This window comes from Larimichthys crocea, unplaced genomic scaffold (genome assembly GCF_000972845.2).
Source record: "Larimichthys crocea isolate SSNF unplaced genomic scaffold, L_crocea_2.0 scaffold220, whole genome shotgun sequence".
Classification (NCBI taxonomy): domain Eukaryota; kingdom Metazoa; phylum Chordata; class Actinopteri; family Sciaenidae; genus Larimichthys; species Larimichthys crocea.
Window position 1 is genome coordinate 6555 of NW_020852928.1, and position 17398 is coordinate 23952.

Genomic DNA, 17398 nt, shown 5'->3' on the forward strand with positions numbered 1-17398 from the left:
AGAGACTATGTCCAGGTTTTAGACGTCCGTCGAGACGTCATGGAACTAGTCGAAGTTTTAGACAGTCTGTGGGGAGGTCACGGAGTTTACGTCCAAGTTTTAGACAGTCTGTGGGGACCTTACGGAGACCACGTCCAGGTTTTAGACAGACTTGTCTTACACACGTTCACTCAACTTTTAGTAATACAATCCAATCCACTTTATTTATATAGCACAATTTTAGCAAACACAGGGTTTCTGCACAACAGATAGAACACAATAAATAACGCAATAGAAACACACCAAAACATGAAGTAGACAATAGAAAGATAGAAAACTATCAAAACCAAAAAAAAATGAAAAAAAAAGCACATGAAACAGACATTAATAAAATAAGTAAATAACAATATGCATGTATACACATAAGATCAACCATCTACATGGTGTTAAAAGCCAAAGAGAAGAGGTGGGTTTTAAGAAGGGTTTTAAAATGAGACAGATAGTATAGCATGAATTGTAAACACAGCAATGAAAACAGTGAAATACGATCTCCATTCATTAGAGTCTAGGCTGGCATCTTTCCAAACTCCATCTGAAAAGTTTCCAACAGAGAGAAAGACTGTTTTATTTTGAAAAACCAACACCCGGATGTATTCATTTTTGTTTCCGGGGTCAGTGCTGCGTTTCGTGGTCACGCTGCCAGATTGTAAAACACATTTTACTGACGTGAGAGCAGCTGACAGTGTAGAAGAAGAAGAGAGAAGCGGGGACACCTGGACACGTGCTGATGTTTATGTTCAGGTGAGTAACGATGAGGTGAGTAACCACGTGACACGTTCAAACTGTAAGGTGTGTGTGTGTGTCCTCGTATTACTGTACATGACGTCGGGGGTCGAACCAGTGACATATTTTACAATATCCAAAGCCAACAGTTATCTGCATGTGGACCGCTGAGTGAGTGAGACCGTCAGGACACAGCTGACTGTGTGTGTGTGTGTGTGTTGGTGTGTGTGTGTGTGTGTGGACACTGTGACATCACACAGATTCAGTGCTGTGTTTCCATGCATCATGTCAGTGTTGGTGTGCTCGTCCTGCTGCAGGCTCCCAGAAGCTCATACATGAAGAACAGAAGCGGTGGCTGGCTGGACGGTCGGCTCAAACAGAGAGTGGAGCAGGTACCAGTCTCTGTCCTGTAATATAACTAATGAGTCCAGATGGAAATGTTGGTGTAATTTAGGAAGAACAGACAGCTCTCTCCCTGCTGAGCATCATGTCATGTGATAGATAGATAGTTATACTTTATTTATCCCAAGCTGGGAAATTACAGTGCATGCACACATATAGTCCATTTTTAGTGGAGCTTTGTATAGCACTTATCTCAAACAGCAGCTGAACAGGAGGTGAGAAGAAATGCCTTAAATCACAGGACCGTGTCGTAACCAGCATATGGGAGACAAACCCAATGATGTCACGCAGGTATGACAGTGTGCTGCTGTTCATGGATGAATTTTATACTGTCTCCATGTTGGATCAGAGAGAGGGTATGGTCAAAAAAATGAGCTCCTAAGTCCTTTCCTAAGCAATTTCCTTGACCTCGATGGAAAATGTCACGAGGTCATGGAAAGATGTGAAGGAGAATTCATCAGGAGTTAGGAGAAGACGACACAGTGTTCAGAGAATCCGACTGCATTTACACTAGACTGCGTCATGAATGTTATTGACTTGATCTGTGGTAAAACTACAAAGTCTAGAAGATGGACTACAAAACACTTCATCTGAGATACTTACTAGATACTCCGCGTGCGCTCTTGATCATGTTTTCATGCAGGAAATATAAACGTGTACAACCCGGTGAAAAATGTGACTTCCTTATCAACTTTAGAATTCAAATAATAAATGAATGTTGTCCACCTGTCACAGAAGTCAGATGAAGTGTTTGTTACGCTGGTATGGTCGCTCACCCTCCTGTCCACTCATGTATGAACATATTAGCAAGTTATGGCAAAGATATATGATTAATCGGCAACAGTAACTTCATGATGATCTGCAGGTCATTTCACTCAGTGAGGAATTTTGCTTAGGAACCCTAAGCAAAATTGACTATTGGACCGCAGCCTGGGTCTGAACCTCTGATCTCAGTGTCACTCATCTTGACCCTTTTTTTCAGTATCTGGCCTCCAGCAGCAGTGAACATGTGGACCTGTCAGCTGTTGCCATGGAGCTTCAAAAACTCTACAGGCAAGTCCATCAGTGATTTGATTTGATTAACTTTGATTCAGTCGATCCCACGTTGACTCTTGTAGTCAGGAAATACACGCATGCCTGTATTCTGTTCACTCTGAAATGAATGTGTATGTGTGTGTGTATATGTATATGTGTATATGTGTATATGTGTATATATATATATATATAAATAAATAAATAAATAAATAAATGTTTGGACAAAAGCACATGTACCATTAGCTCATTGTAAAGGAGTTAGGGTTGCTGGATTAGTCTCATTAATTTCAGTCAACGTGGACACAGAGTGTGTGTTGATATGTCTGTATTGTGTCTTTAGAATGGACTATGGCAGAAGAAACAAGACAGCTTTCAGGATTCAAGTAGAGAAAGGTACAAGAGGCAAAAGTTGAGCGATGCCTTGCTACACTGTGACACAAGACTCAGACTTGATTATGTTCTGTGAGGAGCTCCGATGCATCTTCTCCCTCTGCCTCTCCTAGTGTATGACGCCATCCTGAAGGAGTCTGGGCTCAATGATCTGGAGAGCAAACACTTGGCTAAGAGAGCCAAGTACAGTCACAATGACACCGGGTAAAGGACACTGCTCACTGCCTGCTCTTGACCAAGATTCTGTGTCTCTCTTCAGGGCTCTAACAGTCCCTGCGTCTGCTGTACTCGTACTCTCTAATGTCATTCAATCCTGTGTGTCCACAGAGAGGGCAGCAGCAGCAGCTCAGAGGAGTCCTCTGACAGTGATGACCACATTCTGGAGATCACTGTAAGAAATGATGAGAAGGTTAAATCTGAGGAATTAAAATTGGTTAGAATTTTGTCGAGGGAAGCTTCTGGTACTTTTTTCAACCCAGACCACTGGTTAATCATAATATTAGATATTTGTTTTAAATCTTGAATCTGTGTCTGCATACTCCCAATGATAAACCATCAAACTGAAAGGTCCAGTGTGTCAGATTTACCAGGCGCTATTTACAGAATATAGTATTAATTATTTTATGAACGATCTGAGAATAAGACACTTTCAGTTTTTGTTACTTTAAAGATTATTTTTGGGCCTTTTATTTCATAGAGACAGCTGAAGAGTGACAGGAATGTGGGGAGAGAGAGATGGGGAATGACATGCGGGAAAGAGCCACAGGTCAGATTCAAACCCTGGGCTTCAGCAGCAAGGACTGAGCCTTCACACATCGGATGGCTGCTCTACCAACTGAGCTAAACACCGCCCCAGTTTTTGTTACTTTAGAATGAGTCTTTTAAATCTATAGATAGCACAGGGTCTCCTTCTAAGGGGTCTGCCATGTTTCCACCATGTTTCTTCAGTAGCTCAGAACAGAGAAACTAAGCACTGACTGTAGATAAGGCCCCCATAGTTTGTACTTCATGCTGGGAAAAGCAAATCTTAAACACTGGAGCTTTTTAAAGCACACTCAGCATGTACTTTAGAGCTTATGAAGTGAATCTACAGTTCTGGTGGTATGAACTCTAAAACGATGATCTGTAGGAGAGAATTAGTGTTCTCTGGTATGGATGACACATCACTTGTCTGCTTGTCAAACCCACAGGTTTCCTTGCTTGCTAACTAATAAGACATTTATTTATTTAACTCTATATTTACTCTGTTCATAGAGCCCGGCTAGCACTAACCCTAAACTCAAATCCACAGCAGCCTGCAGCAGTCTGAACATAACAGTAATCATCGAAACAGTATTAGAATGAGTTTCATTAGTTTAGATTTGAAATACTGTCCTTTTATGTTGGCTTTGAATTGGGCCTGGTTATTCACATTCTTCTTCTTCATCAAACCTCTGTGCTGTCACTCAGTCTGCCTCAAAGCAGCTGGAGCCCAAAGAACCCGACTTCATTCAGGTTAGAGTGAGAAATGCACTCTGTTGTGGAGAAATTGCTGAAGTCAAAGGTCAATGGTGAGGTCAGGAGGGAAGAAAGTGTTCAGGAGCCTCTGATGTCTTATGCTGTATTATTTATTGACGCTTGGCCAAGGAGAACTAGAGACACTCTCAAAGTACACCTGAAGTGCTTGAGTCGGTCTCGCATTCTGACGAACTCGTGATGGTGGATATACTTTAAACCCAAAGATCACACCCCGAATACTATACGCCCCAGAATTAGTCAAAGAGAATGTCTTTACTCTTGGAGGTGTTATTGTCAACATATTCTAGTCTGGGGACACAGATGTCCGCTTACGCAGATTGGAACGGCAACAACAAGCTATCTATTATGACTAGGAAGGCAGCAACAGGTCTCTTCGACCCTGGCCACCACAGTGTTGAGATATGGTGGCACCTAGTCAAAGACAAACAATTAATACTGCCGAGGACCACAAGGCTTACACGTGGCCTCAACTACTAAGGACAGAAAATTCCATAACACACTCAAAGCGTTGAGAAAGGAAATCTTCTCACACCTACTTCATAAACAGAGAAATACAACTTCATTTCAAGAATTTTCAAGAAGGTTTTCTAAAAGTTCTGGACGTTTATTTTCACTCAGATCTTTGTGGATGCTTAATGAGACTTTAAATTTCCAGAGTATTTAACTTCTCTTTCTAGTTTTTGCACTCAGGTAGGCCAAACACTTCCTCCGTCTATCTCTCTGTACTGGACTCACAGATATGACTGTGGATTGGATGGCTAATAAGCACTTTTCCCAAATGTTTCCCAATTGTCCACAGCCCATCAACCACATGAACAGCTCTCTTACATCTCTGTACCGGAAGGGACAGCCTGACTCCAGCACCTCTTCACCCAGGAGAGATCAGCTTGCTGCCGGCAGTCCTGCCAGCATAGCTAACCCCACTCCTGGTGCAGGGACGCTGGTTTCTGCAGGAGGCTGGTTCATTGATCAAGGCAGACGCTCCGAGAAGAGCAACATCCTCATCGACCTGTGTGAAGAGGAGCCCACTAATACAGCAACAAATGTATGTACCTGTGGAGGACATGTCTGGACTTGAACACTAAGGGCAGTTAACATCCTGACAGTGTAAATAAGTAGCTCCAAGTAATGAAAACTGCCCCACCTGTAATCCTTTTCTGTGGGCAGTACAAATATGAGTAGTATATTTGTTTTTAAGGACAGAACATTTTTGACATGAATCCCTTTAAATGTGTACTCAGCAGGACTAGAGTGGGTCTTCCACTAATCAGAAGATCCCCAGTTCGATCCCCTCCAGTCTGCATGTCGAAGTGTCGTTGGGCAAGATATTGAACCCAAATTGCTCCTGAAGGCTGTGCCATCAGTGTGTGAATAGTTAGCTCCTAAAAACACTGTGCATGAATGTATGTGAATGAGATATGTAGTGTAAAACAGCTTTGAGTGGTAAAAAGACGAGAATGCAGCTATACAGTCCATTTACATGGGTATGGTTTGTGTTTGTGTTTGGATCCGATGCAGGGGGTGTAAAGTTTGGTTTCCCAGAGTTCAGCCTAAACAAACTGTTTCTGTTTCATGTTATTCTGCTGTATAAGGATTTTAAATCAAACATAAACTTAGAGCTGTGAGATTCTTCTGTTACCTTCACCACTGTATACCAGGGTTTCTCATCTACACAGATTTGTTGTTGTGTGACGTCTTGAGTGAAAGAAATGTTATGTGCACACGACAACCTTGAAGTCAGAATTCAGTGTCTGGCTAAGCAGGGGCCTGCCCTATAAACACCACTTGTCCCTGTGAGTGGAGTGACATGATTGGACTGTCATGTTTTGGAGGAACAGGTGTGAAATTGGGTTAGTTGTGCACTGTAAGTCAATATTCTATGACTATGCAACAGGCGCAACCTCTAAACAGTTACTTTGTATGTTTTATGTGTTCAGCTGATGATGTTCCACTCAGACACTGACTGCTCCTTTGTCCCCAGCAGACAGATGTGTCCATGCTGGAACCTGAGAAATCTTACAAGAAGTCCAAAAAAAGGTCGAAGAGCTCCGTGGAAACTACTGAGCCTCGCACCCTGAACAAGAAAGGTTTGCCAGTCTGTCTCTGAAATCTAGATTCTTAACGATTACTGAACACCACACAATATCATCATCCATACTGAGCTTGCCAAGCAATGCCTGTGGAGTTTATCATTTTAATTGTTATGTAATGTTTTATTTAGATTATTTACCTGATTGATCGTCTGTTTACTGTCCGAGTGATGAGTCCTCTATGATAAATTATGACTTGGATTTGACTTCTCAGCCAAATCAAAGTCACTGGAGCTGCAGTACCCCTCTCTGAAGTTTGAGGATGTGGGAGGCAATGAAGACACCTTAACGGTTAGTATGCATAGATTAGAGTTTTTTTTTTCCTTGTTTGTTGCTGTACTGTGTTCTATTATTTATTTGCATTGCAGTTTTCACTCACTGTTATTTAACGTTGTTGCAGGAGGTGTGTAAGCTGCTGATCCACATTCGTCACCCGGAGGTGTACCAGCAGCTGGGGATGGTTCCTCCGAGAGGCTTCCTCCTTCATGGACCTCCTGGCTGTGGAAAGACCCTACTAGCCCAAGCTGTTGCTGGGGTAAGTACTGGACAGTGCCAGAAGAGGGAGAAAACGTTGTATGTCATACATGCACAAACAAATAAACATATACACACACTCTCACATGTAATAATTTGTTTATGTAAATAAAAATGACATATTTGCATATTCCCCTCTGGTTCCTTAACCAGACTAAACATACTCACACGTCCTATCCAAAGATAGTTAATGCACGCATCTACCTTTTTACTTTGGCAGCATGTGAGCACCAGCTACTATTTCCAAATATTGTCATTTCTTCTCATATACATGTAGGCTATATAACCTGAAAAGTTGGATGGATGCTGAAAAACTGTTTAAAGTCCGTGTACAGTCAATTCTGAGATTTCTTTCAAAATACATTAAATATCTTAATCTAAAATAGTTGCTGAAAACAAACAGTTTTTCGCCAGTTTTCAGTCCAGGATTTTGTGGGCGGTCCTTAAAGGGTGGCTCGATGACACGCTGAGGCCACCCTGAGCATACCCCTGCACCTCTAGCAGAGAGATAGAGATGAATTCAACTCGTTCAGTGTATCAAAGTTAGTCAGTTAGGAAGGTTTTACTAAACAGTCTAGATCGTGTGAAGTGAGGCCAGTGGGGAGATGTGCTGCACACTAACTGATCCTTTAAACTCACATTTTGATTGTGCTCTTTGGTTCATGTTCACTAAAGCTGCTCCTTTTCCAGTCCAAGTGACGTCAGTAAAGGTTGTGTGTATTTTGTGTGCTGGTTAAATGAAGTGACGTGACTGTGTGTTTCAGGAGCTGCAGCTGCCCATGTTGAAGGTGTCGGCTCCGGAGCTGGTGTCCGGAGTGTCCGGGGAGTCTGAACAGAAGCTCAGAGAGCTGTTTGACATGGCTGTGGTCAGTGCTGATCCAGTCTGACTGCTTTTATTGACACGATAAGACGATAAATAGCGTTGACCTCTGAACATCACTGGCTCTTTGTTCCCCTTGCAGAGCTCTGCCCCGTGTATCATGTTCATAGATGAGATAGATGCCATCACACCAAAGAGAGAGGTGGCCTCTAAAGACATGGAGAGGAGGATTGTAGCCCAGCTGCTAACCTGCATGGATGGTAAGGATGCACCACCTTCATACTTACTGCTCCAACCACACTATAGTGTGGTCTATAGTGTCCATGTTATTACAACCTTTGAGTCACATGACACTGACCAATCAGCAGAAGTCATATTAGCCATGTTTCCATCCAATCCAAAATTCAAGTTATTCGGCAAATGAATCTTTGTTTCCATCTGCTGTTATGTGAATATTAGGAGTTGTGTCATGACATACAATAAGCAGGAGATGGCGCAGATTCTCCAGTCAAAACAAGAAGAAGAGTCAGCAACAAGATGATGTACTGCCAAATAATCTATATCCATCATGAATGGACTATAGAGCCATGAGGAAACAGCTGATCATTCATGTAACTGCAGTGTTCAAACAATGTTTCCATGATGTTTCCCATGCAGAGCCTTAAGGCAAAAACCTCCTGGAGCATGTGGAAAGACGTTTCAGCTTCAGTGTTTTTGAATGCTGTCATGTCTATCAAACTTTTCTAACACAATGCTTCACAATTCATCAAATGACACTGCTGAGAACACAGCTTCCACTAACACAGATATGAACTGAACATGGCTGAAGAGTTGATTATTACTGCCTGACTCTCCTGAGGTTTAATCTGTACTTGTATAACAAAGACTCCACACATGCAGTTTGGTACACATGTGACCATTGACATGTTTCTCATGCCTGCCTCTTGATAGACTTGAACAGTCTCACAGTGACCGCACAGGTCCTGGTCATCGGAGCCACCAACAGGCCGGACTCCCTGGACCCGGCCCTCCGCAGAGCCGGACGCTTCGACAGAGAGATCTGCCTGGGTATTCCTGATGAAGCAGCTCGTCTCAGGTCAGCCAGACATGACTTTAGAGAACTGAGAATCCACATTACTGTGCACTTTTGTTACTTTGTAGTTTTGGCAAAGCTCTAAAAGAAATGTTTAGGCTTCCTCCCAGCTGACAGTTTCACAACATCAACCTTCGTTCAATGGAACGACAGTGTAAACAGACTGTAATTATGTAATGCATTTCTAGTCTTCTGACACGCCTCTGCACTCAAAGCTCATTACATATCTCATTCACCCATTCACACACTGCTCATCACTTTAGGAGTTAACCATTCATTCACACACCGATGGATAGCGAGGGAACAATTCTTGACACAGTTTTATTTACAGTGCCAACAATTCCCACCATGAGCAAACGATTGCGGCTCTGGGAGCAGGATCTTGAGTGGAACCTGGCTCATGGTGGATGGACTCTTTAATAATACTAATAATCTAATATGACTGACTGTGACTGTAATTATGATGGTGATAACTTCAGTAGTGACTACTGCTGCTGGGGAGAAGGAAGTGTGGAGCGACGTGCTAAATGTTAGAGTTTCACTGTCTCTTGCTCTCACTGAATTGCGTCCAAATCATGTTTCTTCAGTTTGAACTCTCACCCAGAATTCTTTGCACCCTGTCAGGATCTTGAAGACATTGTGTCGAAAGTTGAAGTTGCCAGAGGACTTTGACTACCAGCAGCTGGCCCGGCTCACACCAGGCTATGTGGGCGCAGACCTTATGGCACTGTGCCGCGAAGCTGCCATGAGTGCTGTCAACAGGGTTCTGTTGGAAATAAGAGGACGGTCACATGGACACGTGGAGAGTTCTGCTACAGAGCTGTCAACAGGCCCGGTTCAGACTAAGGCTGATGCAATGGATGAGGAGGAGGAGGTCAAAGAGCAACAGCCGACAGATGACATTAAAACAGTACCTCAGGAACAGAACCAGCCGCAGGTATGAGGAGAATGAACTCAAAGGCTCCAACACTCAGTCATTTCAGAATGTGTTTTCTAAAGAGATGTTGAAGGATAATCAGTTAATAATCAGACAGTCTGAAAACTGTCTCTGTCTGTCTGTCTCTGTCTGTCTGTCTCTGTCTGTCCCTGTGTGTCTCTGTCTGTGTGTCTCTGTCTCTGTCTGTCTGTCTCTGTCTGTGTGGCTCTGTCTCTATCTGTCTGTCTGTCTGTCACTGTCTGTGTCTGTCTGTCTGTCACTGTCTGCCTCTGTGTATCTCTATCTGTCTCTGTCTGTCTGTCACTGTCGGTGTCTGTTTGTCTGTCACTGTCTGTGTCTCTGTCTGTCTCTGTCTGTCTGTGTCTGTTTGTCTGTCTGTCTGTCTCTCTATCTGTCTGTCTCTGTCTGTCACTGTCTGTCTCCAAAAACAAACCACCATGTTTCTATAGTAGCCCAGAGCAGACAAACTCAACACTGACTCGGGATGGAGTCTTTCAAATGTTTCATGCCCACCATAGTTTCTTCTTCATGCTAAGCAGGAGAGGGTGAGGTGAAGGGGTTATGCTGATGAGCTGTGCATTCTGTCAAGCAGGGGCAGCTGTGGCACCTGTTACAGCTGCTGAAGAACACCGAGACGCTGTCAGAAGAAGAGCTGGCTGACCTGTCCATCCTCATGTCAGACTTCCAGGCCTCTCTGGCCAGTGTCCAGCCCTCGGCCAAGAGGGAGGGCTTTGCCACCGTGCCTGATGTCACCTGGGAGGACGTGGGCGCCCTGCAGGACATCAGAGAGGAGCTCACCATGGCCATACTGGTAACATCTGTCATCCACACTGAGAAGACCACACTCTTGGAGCATTACTTTTGTCATACTTTTACTTCACTTTCATATCTTTAATCAGCTCTGCCTCATGTTCTCTGTCATCTTGACTTTGCTCATCTTAGATGTGTCAGTCTGGGAGATATTGGATCTCCACCTGTTGCTGGATACAGGTCACTTCAGTGTAGTGACTGAGATGTGATCCATAACTACAAGATGAACAGACTCTTTAGAGTTCAGTGATAGACTGGCCCTGCTGTGATCTGGTCCACATTTGGCCTGGTTCACTGACACTGTGCTACTTCTGAGCACAGAATAACACAGCTGTGTGTGTGTGTGTGTGTGTGTGTGTGTGTGTGTGTGTGTGTGTGTGTGTGTGTGTGTGTGTGTGTGTGTGTGTGTGCGCGTGTGCGTGCGTGTCTTGCAGGCTCCGGTGCGTTCTCCAGAGCAGTTCAAAGCTCTGGGGCTCAGTGCTCCGTCTGGTGTGCTGCTGGCTGGACCTCCAGGATGTGGGAAAACACTGCTGGCCAAGGTTCCTCATCACGCCGACACAATCCCACCTCATCTTCAGCACCGTGTCAGCTCGAGTGCAACTTACTGTCAAACTTACAATCTCTAGTGTTTTATCAGCTAGCTGACCATTTTCACAAGTAACTTCAAATATGTTCTAAATGTCAGATTTCTTAAGGCTGTTCATATTTTAGAGCTGAGGCCTGTTGAGCATCACAGAATGACTTAAAAAAAAAAAACTCTTGTGAGAGCTGAGAACAACTGAGAGCTCCACTGTCACAGTCTGCCATGACTGAACACAGCAAATCATTGAACCACCTCAAACAGTGTAGAAAGAACACCTCGGCCGAGGTCTGTGCTCTGGTTTTATTACATGTTCATGAAGATCCTTGAGGATAAATCAGTCTACATGTTGGTTCTGTGTAAAATATAGTGAGAATGAAGTCACACATCAACAGCAGCCTCATGTCTGTACATGGTTAGCCTAGCTTAGCTTTTAAAAACACACTTAGGATCAGCTCTAAAGCTCATCGGAGAACATGATGTATCTTGTTTGTTTAATCTGAACACACACTGAGCACAGCCAGCTGCAGAGACCGTGCACTGTTGTCACACTGAAATACCAGCGCTGGCACCCTGCTGCACAACAGTTCTGTGCAGATGTTCTTCATAAAGAAATATAAAATAGTTGCATGTTTGTCCTGAGACAGTCTCTTTCCAGGCTAAGATTCTTTTACTCTATAAGTGACTACCACCAATGTTTACATCTGTGTTCACAAAGTGACGCTGGACACCATCTCACTGTGTCTCACTGTTGTCTCCTGACAGGCAGTGGCTAATGAGTCCGGCCTGAACTTCATCTCTGTCAAAGGTCCAGAGCTGCTCAACATGGTGAGTGACTGAGCTGCAGCAACATGTTAATGTGGTGGAAGCTGCCTGCGCATGGTTACATTGTTGTGGAGCTGGATCACAATGTGACACATCCTCATTCAGTTTTTTTGTTTGCATCATCTCAGCCACATCAGTGTCTTGGTCAATGGTGTTTCTGTATATCTTGATGGTTTGTTCTGTCTTTTCTCCAGCCTGTTTTCATGATCTCCTCCCAGTTTACTTCTGACATTCTTTCATGAAGCGTTGAGCCATAAGTCAGCTAACTGGGGTGTCGTTTATCTCAGTTGGTAGAGTAGCCGCCCCATGTACAAAGGCTCAGTCCTTGCTGCTGAAGCCCAGGGTTCAAATCTGTGACTCTTTCCTGCATGTCATTCTCCATGTCTCTCTCTTCATTCCTGTCACTCTTCAGCTGTCTCTATCAAATAAAGCTTGAAAAGGCCAAAAAATAAATAAAAAAATAAGTCAGCTAACTAACTGATGGATGTGTGTGTTTGTGTGTGCAGTACGTGGGAGAGAGTGAGCGGGCTGTCAGACAGGTGTTCCAGAGAGGACGCAACTCAGCCCCTTGTGTCATCTTCTTTGACGAGATCGACGCTCTGTGTCCTCGCCGCTCAGGCCACGAGGTGAGAGGGAAGGATCCTACATGAGATCCTACAGCGTAGCACAGACACAGCAGCCTGCACTGTGGAGTGTGCTGTCAGTTGATGCCCGCAGCACACCAGTGTTCATTAAATAAACCTTTTAGTGACAGTATAATTACTTCATTCGGCTTGTGACATACGTGTGTATGAAGAGTGTTTGTGTGTGTTCAGTCAGGAGCCAGTGTGCGGGTGGTCAACCAGCTGCTCACAGAGATGGACGGCTTAGAGACTCGACGGCAGGTCTTCATCATGGCTGCAACCAACAGACCAGGTACACGCCTGGCCTCAGTCAGACCTGAACCCGTCAGGGTGACCAGAAACCTGCTGAATCGAGCTGAGACGCTTCCAGCATTTCACAGGGAAACATCTTGTTTTACTGCTCTGCATTTATCTACATGTTACATTAAATGCCCAGTGTTCACTGGCAGAAATGTAATATAATATTAATAACTCTGTTTTCATTAGCATATAACCACATAAAATAAGAATGTTTATGCTGCTCTTACCTTAGAATGAGACTTTTTTTTCTGCTATAGATGTGTTTTTTACAGCACACGTGGAAGATAAGGGTGAGGTGAGGGGTATTCGGTTAGTTGCAATAGTGGGCAATAGTTTCATTTATTTAGTCTGCAACTTTAGCACTAGATGTCTCTAAATCCTACACACTGCACCTTTAAGGTCAATAAATATAAGTAACTTCATAATTTTTTAAAGGAACAGTGTGTAGGATTTAGCGCGGTCTAGTGGTGTAGTTGCCTCATCCTCTCCTTCCAAGCACCAAGGAGAAACTACACGAAAGGCTCTAGAGCCAGTGTTTAACTTGTCCATTCTGGGCTACCATAGAAACATGGTGGATGAACATGGTGGACATAGTGTGGATATAAAAGTCTCATTCTTATTTTTTAGGTGATTATACACAAAATAAAAGTGAGTCATGATAAGAGTTATGAAGATCATATTCTGTAAATATTTGATTATGTGTTGTTCTTCCAAGCACTGAATGACATCACTGTCTTGTCTCTGTCCAGACATCATCGACCCTGCCGTACTGAGGCCAGGGCGTTTAGATAAAACCTTGTACGTGGGTCTGCCTCCTCCAGCAGACCGCCATGCCATCCTGCTCACCATCACAAAGGTAAGATGAAGTCAAATCACCTACAATGTATTTTATGTAGCTTAATCCAGTTTTTCTGTTTTATTTTGAAAAGCAGTACAGGTGTGCATGAAATGCAGCACAGCCCATAAACATATCAATATATGTGCTCTCCTACACATACCCATACACACCTTATCACACAGATCCATGTTCTGGTTAATTATGTAAATATGTTATTTATGTATATTTGTTTTGGGGTGTTTTGATAATTGTCTGTAGGTGTCGATCTATAGATGGATGGATGGATGGATGGATGGATGGGTGGATGAATGAATGAATGCACAGAGGTGAGACAGCTGTCGATCTGCTCAACGTTCATTTATGTTGCAGGGGGGGACCAAACCTCAGCTGGATCAGGACGTCCGTCTGGAAGACGTCGCCTTTGACGAGCGCTGTGACTGCTTCACGTAAGTCCCAGCTGGAAACAGACTCTGTCTTTAAACTACAGCGGTGTGAAAACAAAAAGTGATCAGTGTAACGTGTTGTTCTTCTGTCACTGTAAGGTAGCATGTTCTAACATGAAAGAAAGATAAATGGTATGTTATAATAAAGAAAGTTTTAATGTTCTGAGGTGACACTGATCCCAGTTCAGAGTTAAAGTGCACAGAACAGTCGCTGTTTGTTTTCTCAGGTTGCAGAGTGACTTTTCTTGCTGACACTGATACAGAGTAAATGTAGAAGCACTGATCCGTAATTCTGATGAATAGAATGAAATCTGATCGTGTGTGTGCGTGTGTTCGTTTGATCCAGTGGTGCTGACCTGACTGCATTAGTGAGGGAAGCATCTGTTAACGCCCTGAGGGCCTACCTGAAGTCCCAGCATTGCTCAGCTTCTTCTTCAGGTAACTTGACAGCTTCCCTTGTCCACATGCTCAGTGTTTAAAGATCCAGCTGTTATGTTTGACATGTGACGTGCATGTTACTTAAACATCTTATTCAATGGTCTATTTCTGATTCAGATGTTGCTGTTTTTCACATTTGCATATTAACAATCCTGAGTTAGTTTGGGCATACGGCATCAGTCGATTTGGTATCCTGATACCTTCTGTTAAACACAGTGTCAAAAATATGAACCGTCAACCTTCAGTTAACCTTCTGGTCTTACTCTTCATGATCATGTTCATAAAGTAATTAAGATCAGACCACTAAGTCTAAAGGGGTTAGGGCCAGGTCTACAAATCTAGTCCTCTAGCAGCATAACTAAGGGAAGGTCTGAAGGAAAATCTGAAGAAGAGGAGCTTGATAGCTGAAAGCACCACCCCACAGAGAGTTCTTTTCAATACATTTGCTGTTTGCGATCTGTCCCATAGTAAACATACAACAGTCTGACCAGTTACTCAAGAAGTCCACAACTTTATCCCAGTATGGAGTCACTAATGCACATCCCCATTCACAGTGCAGCCACTCTACTTTTAGAGAATAATGTGAGACAGCGACATGACTGTGTTCATTGTTCCACACAGGTCACATGTACTCCTCTGCTGTCGACCTCAGAGTGAGCAAACAGAATTTTGACGACGCCTTCAAGAAAGTTCGTCCATCCGTGTCCAAAAAGGTACATAACACAGTCACTTCTGTTTCTTCAGTGTGTTTATCTGTATATGTTTGAGACACCACAAATATGTCCATTTCCTGAAATCGATGTCCCCATTGTGACATTGATATTTTTCTCCTTGGCTGTCAATTACCCTGAGACTGTAATCCCTCAGGGAGTCAAAGTACGTCCACAAAAAGTGTTTGTTTTTGTCACTGAAAGGTCAGATTGTTATTCTGACAACATTATGGAGATGATCATACAGAGACAGAGCTCTCTGAGAGAGTAACCTACAGCAGTTATATCACTGGGTTCAAAGCCACCAGACTATTGACAAAAACAATAAACTGCTCTGATTGGTTAGTTTGTCTCACAATAGCACAAACAAACAGTGAAGCAGCAGTGATGTAACTGCTGTCTCTGTACAGATATTTAGAATAATCTGAGCCTGCCGGCTCATTAGCACATCCACTCAAACAAACACTTTGAGTGGATGTGCTAATGTTGCACATAGTCATTTAAAGTCATGATCAAAGTAACAAAGTAAAGATGCAGAACAAATAACTATCACATTTGCTTTGGGCTGTAGTTTTACAGAATATTTAACTGAATCAATGGCCTCAACAGGCTCCCTGTGCGGTTGTAACAGTGACCTCTGTTGGCACGTGAAGGCCACCGTAGATTCTCCATCGCACTTGAAAGAGTGATGTTGATCAAAATTCATCCAAATCACTGACACAAACTTCCTGCAGTTACTGCGTTCAGTTTGGATCAGTTAATCAGCTGCTCTGTACTTTGCAAAGTCTTGAGTCTTGTCACCTGCAGCTCTGTGTTATATGGGCTGCTATCAAATAGCAGGAGAACCAGTCAGACTAGTCCCACCCTAAACACTGCAACTTTAAACTGTGGGATAATGCACTTTGAAATGCCGTCATACAAATTATCATTACAGAAATAACACTTCAGAAACCTGTAACACGTGAGCGTGGACAAACGTCCTGTCTGTCTGTCTCTGTCTGTAAACCTACAGACAGGCCTCTGTGCTTCACCTTTAACAGTTAGTCAGCTCAACTGTTTGTTGTGGGAAGTGACAGTGAAGTGAAGCCGCTCAGACGCTGCTTTTGTTTCTGTGTCATGCGGTGACTGACTCTGTGTGTGTGTGTGTGTGTGTGTGTGTGTGTGTGTGTGTGTGTGTGTGTGTGTGTGTGTGTGTGTGTTCTCTGTGTGTGTGCTGTGTATGTGTATGTGTTCCTGGTGCAGGACCAGAAGATATACGAGCAGCTCAGAGAGTCCCTCAGCAGATGAGTGCAGGACCAGAACCACAGACCTTAGCAGCCACAGCTCCTTGTTTACATCATTTTCTATCCTGTGTGTGTGTGTCATTTTATTCTGGTTGAATCACAACACTGATTCCTGCTTTTCTAATAAAACGTGTGTGAAGAACCAGACATGGTCAGGTCTGTATGCTGTCAAAACACTTAGTTGTTATCAAATTTCAAATTCTAATCAGCTACTGTTCTGTTATCAGGCCTTTCTCTGACTACACCCTGAGCTCAGTCAACTCCACCATTCAACCACTGTTACTGCACACATGCTGCTGATATCTGCAGTGTGTATACACTGTGTTTTATTGCTGTTCTCATCCAACATGCGTGTCTCCCACCATGGCTCACTGATAAACAACAAGGAGTCAAGTTAGAACATTTGTGTGTGATTTCTTTAAGTCTAGTGTGTAACATTTAGTGCTATCCATCGGTGTAGGTGCTGACCGTGGCCCTGCTGCCTCACCCCCATGGAAAATGCCAGTAATATACTGTGTTTCAGGTGATTAAACACTAATGAAAACAGAGCTATGAATATTATAGCCCCCTAAATCTGATACAGTGGACTTTTTTAATGTCCTCATAGAATAACATCCTTCTCAGCGTCTCAGTGGGCTGGAGCCAAACCCAGCTGACATGTGGCCGGATGGCCGGGTCCACATTTATACACATTTTATACACAAACAAAAGAAAGTCATGGCAGCAGTATAAACTCTGTCTGCATCTGAGGTGAGCTTGTTCCGCTGTGATTTTTGGCAGACAGACCATAATCTGAGCCCTCAGATTTAAGGCAGGGATGTTATTCTCCAAAACACGTCTATATGTTTATTAATGAAGTTAACAAAAGACACTATCTGGCCTACGGTTATGGAAGGCCAATTCCAGGGGGATGATCAGAGATCACTGTACTATAAGTACACAACTGCACCAGAGGAAGATTCTCCAT

General features: G+C 43.4%; 1 protein-coding gene across 5 annotated transcripts; it reads left to right on the forward strand.

The window, feature by feature from the left end:
* Positions 1 to 627: 627 nt before the first annotated feature.
* nvl (nuclear VCP like) lies at positions 628 to 16578 on the forward strand. 5 transcript variants are annotated; one of them, XM_027275839.1, is made up of 24 exons: positions 628 to 780; positions 1080 to 1154; positions 2147 to 2217; positions 2540 to 2592; positions 2703 to 2793; positions 2917 to 2980; positions 4907 to 5152; positions 6089 to 6194; positions 6412 to 6488; positions 6598 to 6732; positions 7496 to 7597; positions 7694 to 7811; positions 8503 to 8647; positions 9269 to 9581; positions 10171 to 10392; positions 10826 to 10930; positions 11737 to 11799; positions 12303 to 12422; positions 12612 to 12711; positions 13469 to 13575; positions 13927 to 14003; positions 14347 to 14438; positions 15060 to 15151; positions 16391 to 16578. In XM_027275839.1, exons 1-24 carry the CDS (start codon positions 628 to 630, stop codon positions 16433 to 16435), a joined length of 2772 nt encoding a protein of 923 aa, XP_027131640.1. In that variant the 3' UTR covers positions 16436 to 16578. The 5 variants fall into 5 exon arrangements, with proteins under 5 accessions (XP_027131640.1, XP_027131639.1, XP_027131638.1 ...); XM_027275838.1 differs by having other exon boundaries at positions 629 to 795; XM_027275837.1 differs by having other exon boundaries at positions 629 to 780; positions 1023 to 1154.
* Positions 16579 to 17398: the final 820 nt, after the last annotated feature.